Source organism: Pterocles gutturalis, unplaced genomic scaffold (assembly GCF_000699245.1).
Source record: "Pterocles gutturalis isolate BGI_N339 unplaced genomic scaffold, ASM69924v1 scaffold47944, whole genome shotgun sequence".
NCBI classification, from domain to species: domain Eukaryota; kingdom Metazoa; phylum Chordata; class Aves; order Pterocliformes; family Pteroclidae; genus Pterocles; species Pterocles gutturalis.
Genome location: NW_010137684.1, coordinates 4,754 through 23,025, shown reverse-complemented (window position 1 = coordinate 23,025; position 18,272 = coordinate 4,754). Strand labels below are relative to the sequence as shown.

Sequence of the window (18,272 nt, the reverse complement as noted above, 5' to 3'; positions counted from 1 at the left end):
TGCCCGGAGAAGCTGTGGATGCCCCATCCCTGGAGGGGTTCAAGGCCAGGCTGGATGAGGCTTTGGGCAACCTGGGCTAGTGGGAGGTGTCCCTGCCCATGGCAGGGGGTGGCACTGGATGGGCTTTAAGGTCCCTTCCAACCCAAACCATCCTGTGATTCTGTGATTCTATGAAACACAACAGGCATAAGATGTGCCTGAAGTAGAGCAAAATATATTAACTGGATATAACACGTTGCTTATAGGAATAAGTGCAGAGGCACAGGGTGGCTCACCCCAGTAACGGCACCTGCACACACAGAATGATGCTGCACAAGAGATCCAATCCCCGCATTCTTTACCAGCTGGAGCCATTCTTTACCTTGGGATGGAGTCAGAAGCCACTGGTGAGGAACGGCTGGATGCATACAGCCCTTCTCATGAGAGGCCACACAGCCAGGAGCCAGGCTCGGGCCAGCCCGGGCCACTGCCCAGAGCCCTCCAGAAGGTCCCTACCCAAGGGGCAGGACTGCGGCAGCACTGGCAGGCAAGGGCACGTTTCAGGGACAGCACGTGGTGAATCCGCCCGGCTCTCGTGCACAGGCAGCTAAAGTCAGGTGAAGGAGCTCATCCAGCACTTCTGGTAGAAATTTCATTCCCCAGCTGCATACCTGCTTTGCCAAACACTTGTGCACATTGTGCTACAGCAGCTAGGACAGAAACGGAACATGGTAAAAATGTTACTGTCACCCCACCGAATGATGAGACTCAGAAAATGACACGGCACCTGTCCTGGGACACAAAGCTGCTCTTCCCAAGAGGCTGGTGCTCATGAACAGAGGTGAAAATGGTTTTGTAAGGATGGACTGTCAAGTCTCTGCCTCCAACACGAGGACAGACTTATCAGAGAAATTTTCAGTATGAATTTCTACTATTTTTCAGTTTTTAAAGATTTTCTGTGTCTGCACTTATGACAGGTAACTTTTCATCAGTCACTTCTCCAGTCAATTCAACGGCACCATTAAATACACAGAACGCAAACTGGTGTCACCTCACAGCAGCTCCATATGGACAAACAGGGGACACGTTGGCCCAGGGTGTCAGGAGTCCCGCTCTCCCGGGCCGGCAGATCTGAGACTGCAGATCTGGCGTGATAAACACGCCCTGACAACTGCTGTCCAAGAGAAAACATTTAGCCAAGAATAGCACCACAGTGCGAAGCGGTACACGGGACACGGACTTCACGGTTAGCCTGGGAATGGGGTTTCTTAACCAATTACTGCCACATGCATTAGTCTAAAAGAAAAAAGTTAAAAAATCCATACCTGCCCAAGCACAATCTACAAAGCTCTCAGGCTTTTAAGTTTGCTCTCAAATAATAGAGGGTGAAGGACAAGACCTGTCTGCCTACCAACACTTGAAGCCACTTTAACAAGCAACAGGAATGAGAACAATAAGGAGCAAATAAGGAGCCGGGCGATTCAGGAGTTCTTGGCACAGGGAGATGTGTAATGTAACTGATAAATCATTTCAGTGAAATGACTTTCATGAAGAACAAACACACACTTCTGTGTTCCTGGTGACACTAGTTTGAGACCGTGTTGGGACAACACCCAAACTGTCTACCTTGTATTCACCGACCAGGATCCGAACCCTTCTGCTGGCCTTTGCAATAACATTTACAAGTTTTTGGGTGTAGCGTGGTCAACATTCAACTTTTATTAAACCAGGACTAGCCAGACATAAAGCAGGGTGGGAGGAGTCTATTTTTATCTTTAATTATCCAAGCACAGATCAAAGGCTCTGCAGTACAGTAACACTCCAAGGGCTTTTGATAGTGAAAGGATGTTTGTCCGGTCACCATAGAGAAAGCAATGTAAAACATCCTGTCCGTGGCACGATAAGGTATCAGGATGAGAAGCGGAGCCGGGGCTCTGGGGGGAGGCAGTGAGAACTGGTTTGTTTAAATGACTTGTGCAAGTTTGGCAGAGACGAGATATTAATTATTTCTGCAGAAGTCAGAGCCTGCCCAGGATTCAGGCCAAGCAGACATCTGAAGAGGAAACATCCTGTGCACCAGGCCGGGTGATCAGTGCACACTTGATAGCAACACACTGTGTGGGCTGGATATCTCCATTTCTGGCATAGCAGAAATATGTCTGAAATGAAGAAGCATGTGTCTCTCCTCCAAGACGCAGAGGGTCAAAGCTGTTCTGGGAGTCCAGATCAATGTTCATTGTCCCCGTGCACATTAGAGAGTCTTCCTTTCCCAAACATTTCACTGGAAGTTGTCGGTGATCACCTTGAGCCATGTCACAAGGTGGCAGCCAGCTAGGATGTTATATGGCAATTTACTATGGAAATTTTCCCTTTCATATTGAACAGCCAACTTTTGATTACAGTTCTGCTCGATCGAGCCAGGCAAAGGGCAGGGAAATACCTTCCCTGTAAGCTCAAACTGGAGTCCGTTAGAAAACCTAAGTGAATTTTGGGTTCCTTCCTCTGATTTTTGTCTTGTTACAAATCTACCACCACCTTCCCATCAAAGACACTTGTGACTGCAGGTCACATCTTTACACGCTGCTTGTGTTCTTCCAATGACCTGAAACGTTCCAGCCGTCAATGACACAAACAAACAGACACAAATAAGATGTGAGATCACAGCACTCTCTGCTCACCCCCCATCTCCTGGAAACAGAGAACCAAGCTCACAGGCTACTCTAGGGACCAGCTAATGCCAGCTGCCATGTGGCACAGCTTCTTGGACCCAGCCAGAGAACTGGGTCTGAGCATGGGCACAGGAGGATGCTTGTGCGGGACAGCTCCTGCCAGCCCACCGCCTGCTCGCGCGAGCAACTAACCGGTGTGGCTATTCAGCAAGCAGCAGGCAGATGGGAGCTATAAATACACACATACACACGCAGGGGACTAACCTCAGCAGCTTTCCTATGGTCATCCTCGTTCTCCAGCATGCGGACATCCACACCAAGGCAGCGAAGGTAGCGCCCGAGGCCCTGCAGCATGTTGTCGCAGACCACGCTGAACTCCTTTGGCGAGATGGGAGTGGGGACACACGAGGTCTCCTTGTCAGATCCCCTGCATTGCTACAGAAAGGCAAGAGATCCATAAGCAGCAGGACACAAGGCTGATTTCCAGCCTTCCAGTGTTTTGTCTCCCTGCATTCACTCGCCATGACAAACCCAACCGTCCCCCTTCCACCTGTATGACAATTTCCCCCGTGCTTTGCAACACCTCGAGTTCCTCCTTCGTATCTCTCATCACCCACCGACCACGTGGGCAGGAGGCAGCACACGATGGGGCTAGTTCTGAATTAGCCATTCGCTCACTCGCCAGCTGGCCACTGAACCCAGGGATCTGCAGCCTTTCCCTGGAGAAATGCCAGCTGGCCTTCCACACAGACACCCATCTCCAGCAAGGCACAGAAACACCGCTTCAATGCTGAACCAGACTGCGGTCAATCCACATGTGCCAAAGTTACGATTCGAAAAGGGCATCTGACAGACAGGGGAGAAACAGGTAGACAAAGCAACCACGTCAGCTTTGTTATCTTGGGAAGTTTAAAAATAGGCAGTGCCTGAATTCTGTTTATTTTATTTCAAATGTCTGCTGCTGGGGGAGTTCCTGCAGTTGGAGACTGTCTTTGGGAGGCTCCCAGAAGTACAATAGCTAAATTCATGGAGAAGGGAAGTTATTAATGAACCTCCAATGTCCAGCTTTGCTTCCAGGAACTGGAACCAGCTGGGATGAGTGGAGGACACAGCGACCACCGAGGCAGGGCTGCACTGTCTTTGGAGCCAGCACCACCGCAGCCGAGCTCTGCTGGAGCTGCCTCCAGCCTGGACACGCTGCGGCACACCATGAGACACACCTGGGCTGGCCACGGAAACCCGCTCACATCCGAGAGCCCGCTCGGTGTGACGCTGCACCTCACCAGAAGCTGGTACCTGCCCTCAAAGCTCTCCAGCACTGGGCAGACTGGACTGTCACCAGTTCATGTAAGGACCTTGGTGGATGCAGCTGTGCCCTGAGACATCAGCATGCTGCGGTAACGGATCAAGCCGACCCTTCGATGCTGAGGTAGCTGGAAGACACTAACCCTGTGCTGCTGCTTTTGTTCAAACAGATGTGAAGGAGCAGCAGCTGGCTCTTAGCTAGTGTTTGTTCAATGGCCAGCAATGTCATATGCAGCTTTTTTCTCACGTTTCATGCCAGCAGAAAGCAAAAAGCTTATAAAGGAGAATCGTGTCATTAGCCCCACTTCAGAGAGCACACCAGGAAACACTGGGGAAGAGAGCTCGGAGTCACGCAGGATGTAGAGCCAGGGGAAGCTGCTCTTTTTGAGTCCCAGTCCAGGTTTTACCAGCTACCTCTTGGTTAATGGATCTGACTGTACAGAACACAAAGATGACCCGTGAGTTCACAAGGTAATTCAAGCCTGAAGTACTTACTTTTCCCATCTCTGCAGCAGCCAGGCAGATATGTCGTAACGCACAATATTCTCACGAACACAGAGCGCTTAAAAACTTAGAAACTACGGAGCAGCTTTGTGTGCTACTGCCCAAGACTAATGGGATACTGTCCATTTGCACACATTGATAAACAGGATCCTGAAAAGGTATCATCAGTAGTATCTCAGTCCAACCACAGAAGGTAACAGTGACTTCAGGAGCTAAACACACATTTCATAGAATCACAGACTGGTTTGGGCTGGAAGGGACCTTAAAGCCCATCCAGTGCCACCCCCTGCCATGGGCAGGGACACCTCCCACTAGCCCAGGTTGCCCAAAGCCTCATCCAGCCTGGCCTTGAACCCCTCCAGGGATGGGGCATCCACAGCTGCTCTGGGCAACTAGCTACTTTGGGACTACTCAGAAGGACGCGAGTCTTCTCAGTTAACTAACGAAACTGGTTTTCTGCTGATGTTTTCATAGGTGCATAAACAACCAGCTGGTTGCACTTTATCACTGGAAGAGAGAGGGACCAGTCACGTTGCAAGATACTTAAGCAGAGTGACACAGCTCCAAGTTACGGCCGGTGGAGCTTTAAGGCTCTGCCACGACACACTTTGCAGGGGGAAGCCTGTCACAGAATACGTGGTGGTGGGCAGGGAGACAGGGACAAGCCATCAGCAGAAGGACTTTTTCATGGAATGTTTGTTTTTAGCTTTGCATACTTCTCCTTTAGACACAATAAAGGAGGCATACTCCATGTGAAACTAAAGTGTAGAAGCTCAGCTAAGCACAAAAGTAAGGAAATCAGAGTTTTGAAACCTCCTTGATGCAACACGTAGGGCACAGAATTCAAAGCCCATGCCACTGAGGAAGTGTGGAAGGAGCACTTCTCCCAGCAAGGTTAGCTGGATTCTGCCACGCAGATCTGCACCGACACTTTGTGAAAACAAATGAACCTAAAATTGCAGGGAAAGCTGAACCAAGGCACGCAAAGGAGAAAGCACATCTTATCAGTAAAGGGGAGGAGCGAGGAAGATGTTTGCTGCAATATCCTGAGAACAGACTACAAACAGGCATGCCATGCATAGCTAATGGGATGACTGGGAGACAAGGCAACATATGATTTGCAGGGGTCTTGAGCAACGTGCAGCTCTTTGAAGATGTTTACAAACCTGTCCAGGAGGGGATGGTACTTCTCCTTTGTTCGGCTGCTTCTTTGCCCTGGGTTTTACGCTTGGTTTTCCCACCAGACTCTCAGTCAGGTCTGAACTCAGACCAAAGCTCGCTGGATCCTTGCAGAGTTTCTCGTAGATCTCCAGCAAACAGTATGCATCTGAAGCTGAAAATAAGGGGATATGAGCCTCAGCTGGTTTCATCTAAAAGCAAACCAGAGCCCTTCCTGATGCAAGGAAGAGCCCTCACCTTTGTAAATGCCACCGAACGCAACCAACCTGTGAAGCTCCAACTTCCTAATGTCACACCCTGAACTCTCTCACAGATTCAGTGAGCACCACGACCCAGAGCATGATACAAAGAGTCAAGGCAGAGGAGCTGTTGCCACAGACCCTCTGCTGTCCCTGACTCTAACGTAATGCAAATTGCAGCACTCCTGTTCAAGCCACCATGGCACATAGCTGCAGCCAACCCATTTCACCCTCCGTTGTCACTGAGCAGCGGCTTGCCCATGGTTATTACCGCATCGCAGCTATGGGAAGGTAAATTCCCCATCAGATGCAATATCTTAAAAAGTAATAACTGAGTTGTTTGCAATCACCTGCCCACACGCACTGCCGTGCCGCTTCTGTTCCTTGCAACGGGAACTGTCTAAGTTTCCAAGCCAGTTTTACAAGTCCTGGTGATTAACTTTTGTGGGAACTGTGTCAGCTTCAAGGATAGCTGAATTTACCAAAGGGCTGGTTCGCTTCAGTAGACTGTCCTTTGATGCCCCAGGAAAAGAGTTAGACCCAGACTTCTGACTCTGGGGTAATAGCAATAACCTCCACTGGCCCCTCCACAGGACTGACACTGCTGCAGTTTCTGACACCATGTCTACCCATTTTCAACTCTGCTCTAATGAGCACTTCACTATGACAAATGAGCAGTTTGTCGGAAAGGCTGTGAAATGAGGCAGAAGGAAGTGGACTTTCTTCCTTTTGGTTACTGAGAGGAGTTTCCACTGAGGTGCTGTTTCATCAGACAAAATCTGCAAAGCACGGGAATTCTTTCATAAGGGAAATAATGAATCACTGGAGAGTTTAAACTTCAACCATTAAAGCCACGTCCTCAAAAGGACAAACATAACATGTGCTGACTTCTCTGAACAGGAACTAATCTGCAAAGCCATTTTCTTCGTTTACCACTTAACAATTTTCCTGGTGACAGAGAACAGACAAACAGAGCCTGTAATGGACAACCTGTAGCACCTTGCCACAGAGTCGGTGACCAGACCTGCATAGAGGATCTGTTCCTCCCGGAGCGGCCGTTTCTCCCAGTTGGACAGCTGCTCTGTTTTATCTAGAGGTTTTCCCAGCACATGTTGCACCAAGAGGCTGAGCCCTTTCTCCGGCTGCCTGAACCCTCTCTCCTTGTAGCTCTGCTCCGAGGACAGTACATCGACCTCCCGGCCACCCTTCTTCCAGTCAACGGAGCTCTTCTGCAGCTGATGGAAAGAAAAAGATATAAAACACATGGCTATAAAACAGCTTCTACAACACCCCCTGTTGCAGCGGGTGGGGCCGTACAGCAACCCTATCATTTTTATCTCTTGCCTGGCATCCCGTTGTCTCAGACAAGGGCTGGGGTGGCATGAGATATATACGGCGTCTGGTTATTTGTTTAACAAACATACTTGCTGGAAAGAAATCTGCTTCATAGCCAGGGAAGGAAAAAAAGCGCATTATCGTACAGCATTCCATCAGAGCAGTGGGGCTGTGACTTCTCAGAGGTTTGCAGGGCGCTCAGCCACGCTGAAGGCTGTTGGGCACCAATTCAATAAAAGAATAGCAGCAGTGGTTCAGCACCTTTCTCCTCCTAACTCCAGTGAGAAAAGGTCTTCCTGTAACACCGTGGGCAACAGCCTTTCTGCAGTTTCCATTTCTCAGACTCCACTGAGGCAACGGCTGTTGGCAGGTACTGCAGACCCTGCAGCACTTCCCAGGTTATGCTATCGGTCCCAAAGATCTGGGTTCACCCCAGCCCACAGCCTTAAACATGCTCTGTAGATTTTACCCACTAAAATGGTTGTCCTTAACATTTCTGCCGACTGCTAAAAACTACTGTGTGCAAACCCAGAGACAGCTGTACTTCAGCCGAACAGAAATTCCTGTGCTGAATCCACCAGCAGCCCTCCATTCTGAGTTCTCTACAAACCATTAACTCCGTAATATCTGCTTCAATGATGCATGATCTCGGAATATCAGAATTTCTACAAGAATTTACTCTTACTGAGTTCAAGCAGGACTTCTGCTCAGAAACTTTGTCCCAGCTGAATGGAGTTCTGTCTCCATTTCAATGGCTTTTTCACAGCTTTTATAAAGGCTAGGAAAAATGTTATTAGTAGATCAAGCTCTAACTTTTTAGTTGATGAAAACTAAAGGCTTCTGCCTTTCTTTACAGAATCACATTACCCTCGAAACCACAAGCGGCAAAGGTCTATTTACTCATTTAGCCATCTCCATGCCAATAGCCATACAAAAAGACAATGCTGTGACTTCAGGATAGTTATCTACGAGCATACACAGGAGACACAATTTTCCATATCTTCCTGTGTTCATCCTTACTTGTTTGTCTACTGTGAGCAGGTCCACCACACCTTGCGCTTGCTTATCCATGTCTTTCAAAGCAGAACATGTGGCCGCAAGGCTGCTAAGGTCTCCAGACATCCCATAACCTGGAGGAAAAAGAAAGCCCAAATCACACAGGTAGGAAAACTCAAATCATGGCTAATGCACCTCAGCTTTTTCTAGTTCAGAATTAAAATGCTGACAATATATGTATAAATATTGGTGGAAAGACTGTTCAGATAGGGAACAAGGCAGACCCCCATCTCTCCTGCTGCTGAGAGATACTCTTGCAGATGAACACTGGGAGAGAGGAGGTGGATGAAAAATGCTGAGTTTAAGATCAACTTACTTAAAATCTGCCAGGGCAGTGAAAGGCAATTACAAATCTGCCCTTGAACTCTGGGTTTAACAACTCCTGCCAAAAGCCTCCAAGCAGAATCTAAACCAGGTGCGGTAAGCTGGAGAGCTCTGGTGTCCAGCACAGTGGTGCTGGGACAGGGTCAGCAAACCCAGACAGCTCTGGATGGCTTCCCACAACCACTGAAGGCTGGGTGCAAGTCGGGGCTTAGCATGGAACTAAGACAACCTTGGGTCCAAGAAGGGGAGGCTAAATCAGAAATCTTGGGTCTGACCTGAAATGGGGAGACACTTCTACCATTCCCAGTTCCACTGGTCACCCTGCTTCCTGGCGTGGCAGTATTTGAACACCCTGGGCTACAAAAGCTGGTTTTGTGGTAAGCAGATACAGAGAATGACAACCCCAAGAGGATCTAGGGATGTCACAAAATAAACGGGGTAAAGACCAGAGGTGGGGAGAAGAGACACATGGTACCTAGTTTAGTGATGGCTGCATCTGCATAGAGCCTCTGGATGAAACGGGGAAGCTTCTCCTTCTCCCTCTCCGCCTCATCTTCCTTGAGGAGCCGTGGCAAGTCAAGCAGGAACACCTCATCCTTCAGAGCGATCTGAAGGAGTGCGACACGAGGCTTCCCAACCATGCCGAATGAAGGCCTCCACTCCATGTCAATGCCAACAACCTGCCCAGGCTGCAACACAGACAAAAGCCTTCTTCACTTACAGCCTGTCTACGCTTGAAAGCAGCCTGGACAGTCCCTGTCCAGAACACAAGCATTTCCTTTCCAACAGCTGCAACTCTCTGCTAGTGTGCAAACTGCTACAGAGAGAAGTAGCTTTCACAGCACACCTGAGTCACCTCTGCAGGGACCCTTCCTGGCACAGTACTTCATAGAATCACAGACTGGTTTGGGTTGGAAAGGACCTTAAAGATCATAGAGTTTGAACCCCCTGCCATGGGCAGGGACACCTCCCACTAGCCCAGGTTGCCCAAAGCCTCATCCAGCCTGGCCTTGAACCCCTCCAGGGATGGGGCATCCACAGCTTCTCTGGGCACCCTGGGCCACTGCCTCACCCCCCGCACAGGAAAAAATTTCTTCCTCACATCTCACCTCAATCTCCCCTCTTTCAGCTTCAAACCATCGTCCCTCGTCCTGTCCCTTCTCCTCAGAGCCCCCCCATCTCTCCTGTAGCCCCCTTTCAGCACTGGAAGCTGCTGGAAGGTCTCCCCGGAGCCTTCTCTTCTCCAGGCTGCACACCCCCAACTCTCTCAGCCTGTCCTCGCACGGGAGCTGCTCCAGCCTCTGCCCATCTCCGTGGCTCCTCTGGCCCCGCTCCAGCAGCTCCGTGTCTGTCCTGTGCTGATTCCCAATGCGTTCCCCAAATCAGAGAAGCCTAAGGGAAGCAGCTGTTCTTGACGTGGGGAGGGAGACATTTGATGGCAGTGGCCCATGTACAACCCTGCGATGGACTTTCTGCTCCTTGAACCTGCAGAGTAAATCCCAGGGTAACACTCACCCGCAGCACCCTTTCCCAGCACTGCAGTGCCTCTTCCCACGTCTGCAGGAAGTGAATATTTGCCCGTGGAATAGGAAGCTGGTAATAGTCCTTCTTCTTACTCTCTTCATAATTATCCGCTTTTGCAGCCTCTTCTACCCTGCACAGAATCAGACACAACAGCTTTAAGCCATGCAATGAGAGGAAATCCTGGATTGGAGGAGCACCAGGAGGTCGTAAGCCTCTTATTTCACCCTGGCCCTCTATTTCCCCATGCCACTCATCTCCTTCTCTCACCCTCTCTTTCCTCACTTTCTCTCTTTCATCTTGACTCATCCTCTCATTTTACTCCTATCACAGAAACGGCACCGCATCCCAACCTCCCCACACACACGCACTGCACCCCCTGCAGAGAACACCCACACCAAGCACTCGCTGGAGTTGAGTCCCAAGCCCTGCCCTCAACACTCAGCTCTTTCCCCGAACTGATGCAACTTGGACGACAAAGCTGGGCAGCTGCTTCCACAGTCAGAGATAAAGCTTTTTACATTTACTGCTTTTTGCCCTCGAGGTTAAGCCTGCTAGCTCCCACGGTGTAACAGCTCTGAGCAGCACTGTGTCCAAACAGGAGCTTCACAATTCCCCACAGTGTAAACTGTCTCCGAAAGAGATTCTCGGGCTGCTCCACACTCAGATCACAACCAGCTGGGAACGGGGGAATCTGCCTCATCGTTTTATAGCGCAACGTCTCGGGAAGGCTTCGCGGATCTCCCTGATGCTATCCCGCTTCTTCTCCTGCATCCCCTTCCCTGGCAAATGTCCACACAGCTTGCACAAGAAAATTCGTCCGATGTTGCACAGGGATGAAATGAGAAAAGTTCAGAAATGAAGTTCAAAACCTTCTATATTTAGGGGAAGACAGCCAGCTGAACCCACAGACCCACTGCCTTCATTGTGCTGCTCCTTCCACTTGGGTTTGAGATGGCACCATGCCGAGAAATTCAGTATCTGCGTATTAATACCCTGGGAATGTTGGGAGATGCCAAATGAGCTAACTGATTTCCTACAGAAGGATCTTATGCAGCACATTTTCTTTTGAAAAGGCAGCAGAGTCTCTTGAAATGGCCTTGTGAGTGGAAGGTCAGCGAGTGCTGCGGTGTCTCAGCCAGATGATGCAATCAGAGGAAAGAAAGTAATAAAAAAAATCCAGCTATTTTGGACACATCACAGATTTCAGGATAGTCTCTTTCCCATAGAGACTTGAAACGGTTTCTTATTTGAGAAACTATTTACTAACCTTATGTTTAGGGGACCATGTGGCTAATTTCGCAGCACAGCAGCTTTCGCTGTTCTCTTTCCCGTGGGTTTGTGTGCATGGGGAAGTCAATATTTGTGTAAAATATTTAATGAAGGTGTGCAGCCTCAGGCCTCCAGCAATATTCTCGCCTGCAGAGTTCAGGAGCTGCGTGTGGTGTGACCAGTGGCAGAGATGATGTCATTTATGTGCCGGTACCACCTTGTTCTCCACGCTGTGAACACCCTCCCTGGGAACCTGCTGCTTTGTTAGCTCAATAAATAAGGCAGACAGGCTGTTTTATTAGGTCCCACGGCTCCGCTGATTGTATAGCAGCTCCTGCAGCAGGTATTGTGACTGGATGAGTAAACAGGGGGACAAAGGGTTTCGCTCATCGGTCACATCTCCTCACCAGCAGCAGAGTACATCCCAATCGGCATGCCTCCACTCCACCCCTGCACGGCACAGCATTCCCAGAGCAGAGAGGTGGAGTGATGGCTTTTATCTTTCCAGATGCACAGAGTCTGTGGCTAAGTCACACTCCCAATAACCACCCCTTTGTCTTTTGAGGGATTACACCTCATGCAAAAACCTTCTGGCTCCCAACTGGCAGCTGGTGCAGCTCCAGCAACGCTGCAGAGCGAAGCAGAAGCAAGTCCTGTGCAGATGCCCCAAGCAAGCCATCCACCATTTGGAGAAGCAGCCTTTGCAGACAGTGTTTGAGGGTCATCATATCTGTGTCGTATTTCCTGAGGTTACATGGGGCTTGAACATGAACCAGTGCAGATCTGCACTAGGAGACAGATCAGATCCATGAAGCTCAGCAGGTGAACTGTTCAAGGCCACCTGTGAGATGCTCCCAAAATCATCATAATTAAAAAATAATAACACACCATGTTCTCATTCACCTTCTATGTAATTCAACTTAGTCCAATCTATGCTCCAAAGATACGACTTTTAGTTACAAGCTGCAGTTATTGCATGAACATCTCCTCCAGGAGATGGAAATTTGCTGGGATGTTGAAGACAACAAACCTGATGATAAACCCACTAGAACAAGTAACCTTGCTCAGTCTCGGGCTTGGTCTTCTTAAAATGGTCTCCTTATCCCCCAGCGAGGTGTCAGCATTAACCAGGCAGCCAGTGACAGATCCCAACTGTCAGCTGGAGTTCATATTCTGACATAAGACAGCAGTAGGAAAGTTCAGCACTAAGAACATAAGGGAAAAGGAAGCACCCAAACCATCTGTGTACGACCGCACGTTCTGCAGTAACAGGAGAAAGCCGCAGACCACACGAGGTAGCAGACTCGTGTGACAGTCACGCCAAGAGGGACCCTGTCCCTGCTTCTCACACCAACAGAACGGCGCTGGAAGCATCCAACTCGCTACCCAGGGAGCAGTGATCATGGACTTTCTGCTGGCTTCATTCCTCCCCAAACAGGCAATGCGTGATGTCAACGTCAGCTCCTCCTGGACACACAGTCCATTTCACATCAGGTTCCGATCTCCATCACGTACCCTGAGAAGTTCAGCTCCGTATAGGAAGTTACTCCCTCATGTTAGAGGTTTCAAGGGCCAGGTCTGAAGGATGCTAAAGATATGGGCTATCAACTCGCACACAGTTGGGAGTGGTCAAGATTTTTCCACACACTTTCCTCTAATCTCACCTGGCTTCTGAGCTAGAAACACCAATCTCCACGCTAAAAAACCCATTTTACCAGCGAGGGCAAGAGAGAACCATCAGCCAAGCGGTGCCCAGTCTAGTCAAGCACAACACCCTGGAGTAAGGTCACTGATGTGTACAACTGAAGAGTCCTAAGGGACCCAAAAATTATCACTGCTTCCTCCTTCCTATTTTTGTCCAAAGCATTGACTCTACCTGGAAATATACGATTGCTCCTCAAACGACAGCAAGCCTTTGAGCTGTGCTGCACCAAAGCCACGCAGCCCAGAGCTCTCCTGCGTTTGCACTGAGCGTTCAGGGGTAAGTCCTCTTCCACGTGCAGAATCCAATTAGATGAATTCCTGCACATGAATGAGCAGAGAAAATGCTGCTCGACTGCAGCAGCCCAGCAAGGTGACTGGAATTACTCCGAGCCCAAGGACTGTGGCAGCCTGCAGCCTTGCAGAAGTTCAGCTCATGACCATGTGTGGGCACAGAGGCTGCCGGGCTGTGTTCCGATGGGATGACCAGCCAGACCTCAGCCTGCCTGAGGTTCCACATCTCCTGTGCAGTCCTGGGTGAGATCCTAACAGGACCCTCAGCCAGTATCATCTGCAGCTCCCCAAGACTTGCAGTAACCTGCATACGTGCTGGCCTTTGTGCAGGGAAAAGAAAAGATTTACAAAAGGGTGCCAAACATGGCTCTCTCTGAATAACTTGCTTAAACACCTTGTGGACAGAGTCACCGAAGCACAGCAGATACACTATCACTCACATGGGTGTAAAAGTGAATTACTGGGGCTCAGCAAATCATTTGCATTGAGTCGTTTTTTTCAAAAACTGTCTTTTTTCCTGCATACAGCATAGCTGAGCACCTGCCTGGGATACTGGTGCATGAAGAGGATGATCTTGGGCCATTTACTCAAAGAGGCACAGCACAGAATACCCAGAAACAGAACTACAAAGCCCTGGTACCCCTCCAGATCTTGCTTGCTGTGGGGATCAGCCAGCTCCTAAGAGTTTAGGTGGCTCTATGCGCCTTCCTAAATCTTGAGCTTCTTTTCAACTTTGCACAGCTTTGTCTACACACAGCATGGAACCTGGCCATCCTCTTCCCTCCAGCCTTCCCCTCTGCTCCTCCTGCACCAACAGGTTCACAGAGATCCTTGACTGGGGCTGTTTGCACAGTTCTGTGCACTTGAAATGAAGGAGTTGTAAGAACCCTTCTTAATATAAGGATTTTTCAATTCTATTTTTTGTACCTCTGCCTTGGTACTCCTGCCTCAGGTCATGCAACAGGATGAAGCTCCCATTGGGGGAGGAACTGCAGCTCCTCCAGGCTAATCTCCCAAAGCAGGAGAGGAACCACGGCACTGGGTTATTGGGATTGCATTAGAGGAAAAAAAGGGGACAGAGACTAATTATGGGGCTCAAGGCTTCTTAAGTTCACTTGTTAATTTTGTACCAGAGAGTCTGGTTTTATCCCGAATTCAATTAATGCGATGCTTCCGGGATCTGACCCCAAATGTCAAAATTTCCCATTATTTCTGAAAGCTTTGGATGAGGCAAAAATGACAGACGGGGATTAAAATGGCTTATGAGCTGTCAAAGGAGGAAGAAAATAAATACAATTAGAAAAACTCAAGGAACTTCAAAATTATTTTCTTGGCCATAAGTTTCCTAGAAGGCATTAAACTGGATTACAGTACAGTGGGGGATGCAGAGTATATAGAAAGCTTTGACAGACATGTAATCAACTCAGTAAAACAGACACACATTCAGATCCCTCCCATGTAATTTCATTTATGCTGTTGATCTGGCAGAGGGAGTCTGAAGACCCCTCTGCAGTGTGAAGCGATCTCATAGGTTCTAAGTACTCAGGAGTAAGTTTAAAATCATAGAATCATAGAATCCCAGAATGGTTTGGGTTCAAAAGTGCCTTCAAGATCATCCAGTGCCACCCCCCACCATGGGCAGGGACACCTCCCACTAGCCCAGGTTGCTCAAAGCCTCATCCAGCCTGGCCTTGAACCCCTCCAGGGATGGGGCATCCACAGCTTCTCTGGGCAACCTGGGCCACTGCCTCACCACCTGCACAGTGAAAAATTTCTTCCTAATGTCTAATATCCTAATAAAATGTACAGATGTTTCCAGGCTTATGAAAACCAAATGCAGCATGTACATGTTGAAGATGTGATCTGAGTAAATTGAGGAAGTTTTGCAAAATTATCTCCCCAAGGAAGCACTATGGTATATTATTTTAAGCAAACACGTAGTCCTGGTATGACAAGTAATCCACACAGAAAAAGGCACAACCCAGAGTATTTACCTCTCCTGGATCCGAAGCTTTTGAAGCTCATCAGCCACTTCACAAGGTAGCATCTCCTTGGGCAAACTGTAGCGTTGCGCCCATCTCGCCGCCGCGTCCACATCACAGTAACGGATCAGCAGCTGTATCAGGTGCCCTTGAAGACATCGATTCTCTCCAACTGTGCTCTGAAAGGGGTATCAAGAGTGAAGGAAGACTGTCAGAGCAATTTCCATCATGGGGGCTTCTACCCCCTCCCAGGGGACAGCACCCTCCAGGGACTCCCAGCCAAGTGCAGAAAGGAGCAAGAATCACCCCCCCGTCACCTCAGGAGTGATTTTGTTCAAACTCAGTGAGTGCTGCACTTCTCTGCAAGAGATGAAGAGCACACATGTTAACTGAGAGCTCATCGGGGTGCTTGGGTCCCCTGGACAGCACGGCTATTTGTTCAGAGAACACCACCTTGCAGGTGCAGCACAGAGAACCAAGGGTAAATCAATTCCACGTAGCCTGACTGATGGCCAGCATATGATTTGCTCAGATACTGATTAAATCAAGCAAAATCAGAAGCAGTGACTGACCAGACGGTAAAGGTCTTTGGGCTTGTTAGGCAGGTAATTACGGCAGGGGGAAGTGCTTGGATTGTTTCGGTCCCATTTTGTGCCTGTAGCCCTGAAGTGCTGCTGTGACTTGATGTCCTGGGAGAGGCAACAGGGTGGCTTAGCCTCTCTCCAGGTGAGACAGCAGCATGGGGTCTCCTCCAGCCTTGGGAGCATTTGCACAGGTAACTGGGATTGGCAGTCGCACAAGGGTTACAGGCAGGACACCTCAGCAAAGCTTTCCTGAGCAACAGACTCTGGTGTTCACAGCGAGGAACAGGCTCCTCAGCCCACAGCCCATCCGCACAGGCAGCGGGGAAAACAGGGGCACCAGGTGCCTCCTCCAGCAACACGCAAAAGCACGCCGTGCGGAGAGCCGTCCTGTGCAGCCAGCACAGACCCGCCAGCACGGCGACAGGGTCCAGGCTGTGAGTGCTCTCGTCCCACCTGCACAAACTGTGCTCTGAAAGTCCTGCTTTGTCCCCACTGATCCCAAGAGGAACCTGGAGCGGTCACTCCAGCTGTGAAGAACTGGTTGGGTGCAAGAAATCCCTCCCTAGGTGTCTATTCAAGGCCTCTGTGAACGTGACAACTGGATTATTGTTTAGCCACAGGGACAAACCCAGCGATCTCAAGTGTCGCTGTAGGAGCCCGTGTTACATGTACCCGCACACAGGGAGGGCAGTTTCGGACATTCCCTGTTCCCAGCCACTTTCTGGAAGAAGCAAACATGTGCCCATGCCTCAGCACACTATCGAGCCTGGGGGCACGAGCACCAACCCACGGCTGCCCAGATACCCGGCAGTGAGCAGAGGCTGGGGCACGGCACGCTGCCTGCCCTGGCACGAGGGAGCAGCTATCGGCAAGGGCAGGGCAGACAAGCAGAGCCCAGCACAGCCTCCACTGCGACAGCTGGACTCACCAAAGCTTTCTTGTCTTGTTCAGCCTCTTGGCCAATGCCCTCTACAAGCACGGTGACACCGAAAGTCACGCCAGCTCCACGGGGCTGGAAGGACCCTCACCTCCTGCCCAGCCAACACACCTGTGCCTGCAAACACCTCCCGGCCGCTGCGGCAGATCAGCAACTCGCTCCTCTTCATCTGTTGACTGATTTACTCGTGGATCTTAGAAGCTGATATTCTCAAGAAGACTTAATTGCTCAACAAGTTGAAACTCTCCATGGTGGACGGGGATCTGTATCGCTGCTGGCACTACCAGCAAGAACTTCTCAGAGCAGGGAAATGCTCAGATATGCACTGAAAGTCCACCCCCACCCTCCGCACGTGCCACTGCCATCTCTCCTTCGCTGCCCACCACGCAGCCCTCGCGGGGTCACAGCCAGCTCCCAGGGGCGCGGGGACCCTGCTCTTTGTCCCCGGCGTGTACAGACACAGCCCTGCGGGTGGAGAGGCTGGAGCCACGGAGCCTCATTCCTCACATTCCTTCAGTAACTAAAAGGTGAGAAGTTGTCTTCAAAGCAGACACCCTGCACAGAGATCAGGAAACAAACCTGTTGATGGCCCCAAGCTAAAAGGGAAGGAAAAAAGAAAGCACTGAAGAAAAAAAAGAATGACCCACCCCACAGAGGTGCAGGAGGAGGTAGAGGCTTGGGAGAAAAGCCACAGAGAAATTTGGCATCCCAGGTAGCGCCCAGGAGAAGGCAGACTTCTCACAAAAACTGCTGCCTCAGCACTACGGCTGCACCCCTGTGACTTTGCCAAATGCCAAACCACATTTCTTCCCATGGATATGTGGAAGAATATTTTTCCTGCTGCTCCCAAGAGGCTGGTGGCACATCAAGGAGCCAGTGTCAACGGGACAGGGTCCTGCAGCTAACCAGGGGCTCAGTTACGGGAGAGACGCAGGAGAGGGGACCGGGGGAAGGGGCAGAGAGGGAAAGGATAAGCCATCATGTTAACACTCCTTGCCCCCTACATTTCCTCCCGGCATGCCAGTCCTGATCCTGGGTGCATCTCTCAGACCTCTGCCTCGTGCAGCGGAGCTCAGCCAAGCACCTAACACGGGAAGGAGGCTTGAATAACTCCTTCTGCGTGTTTGCCAAGCCACTTCTCAGAGTCCTTCCCAAAAAGAACATATTTTCTTATTAACATCACAGAGCAATTCCCTCTTCTAGCTTCCCCTGTGTCCATCCTATTGTCTTTCTGCCTTTTTTCTAGAACACAAAGTCTTTGGGGTTGGATCTCTCTTCAGTTTGTCCACAGTCATTTCTCAATAAATCTCATTATGTCAGCTTTATTTCTGGCAATAATGAGGTGCAGATATATTTTTTTTTTTATTTTAATGATAACAGACTTATTCTTT

The 18,272-nt window shown here is 49.8% G+C and overlaps 1 protein-coding gene across 1 annotated transcript in view; it reads right to left on the bottom strand.

Moving 5' to 3' along the window:
- LOC104468506 (exonuclease mut-7 homolog) overlaps positions 1 to 15,539 on the bottom strand; it is a gene marked incomplete at both ends in the record, with an annotated part of 21,654 nt that extends 6,115 nt beyond the window's left edge. Inside the window, 7 exons of the mRNA XM_010082674.1 lie at positions 2,913 to 3,083; positions 5,624 to 5,790; positions 6,900 to 7,110; positions 8,231 to 8,340; positions 9,066 to 9,279; positions 10,106 to 10,244; positions 15,373 to 15,539. Coding sequence (XP_010080976.1) covers positions 2,913 to 3,083; positions 5,624 to 5,790; positions 6,900 to 7,110; positions 8,231 to 8,340; positions 9,066 to 9,279; positions 10,106 to 10,244; positions 15,373 to 15,539 — 1,179 coding nt within the window. The remainder of the gene's footprint in view (positions 1 to 2,912; positions 3,084 to 5,623; positions 5,791 to 6,899; positions 7,111 to 8,230; positions 8,341 to 9,065; positions 9,280 to 10,105; positions 10,245 to 15,372) is intronic.
- Positions 15,540 to 18,272: the final 2,733 nt, after the last annotated feature.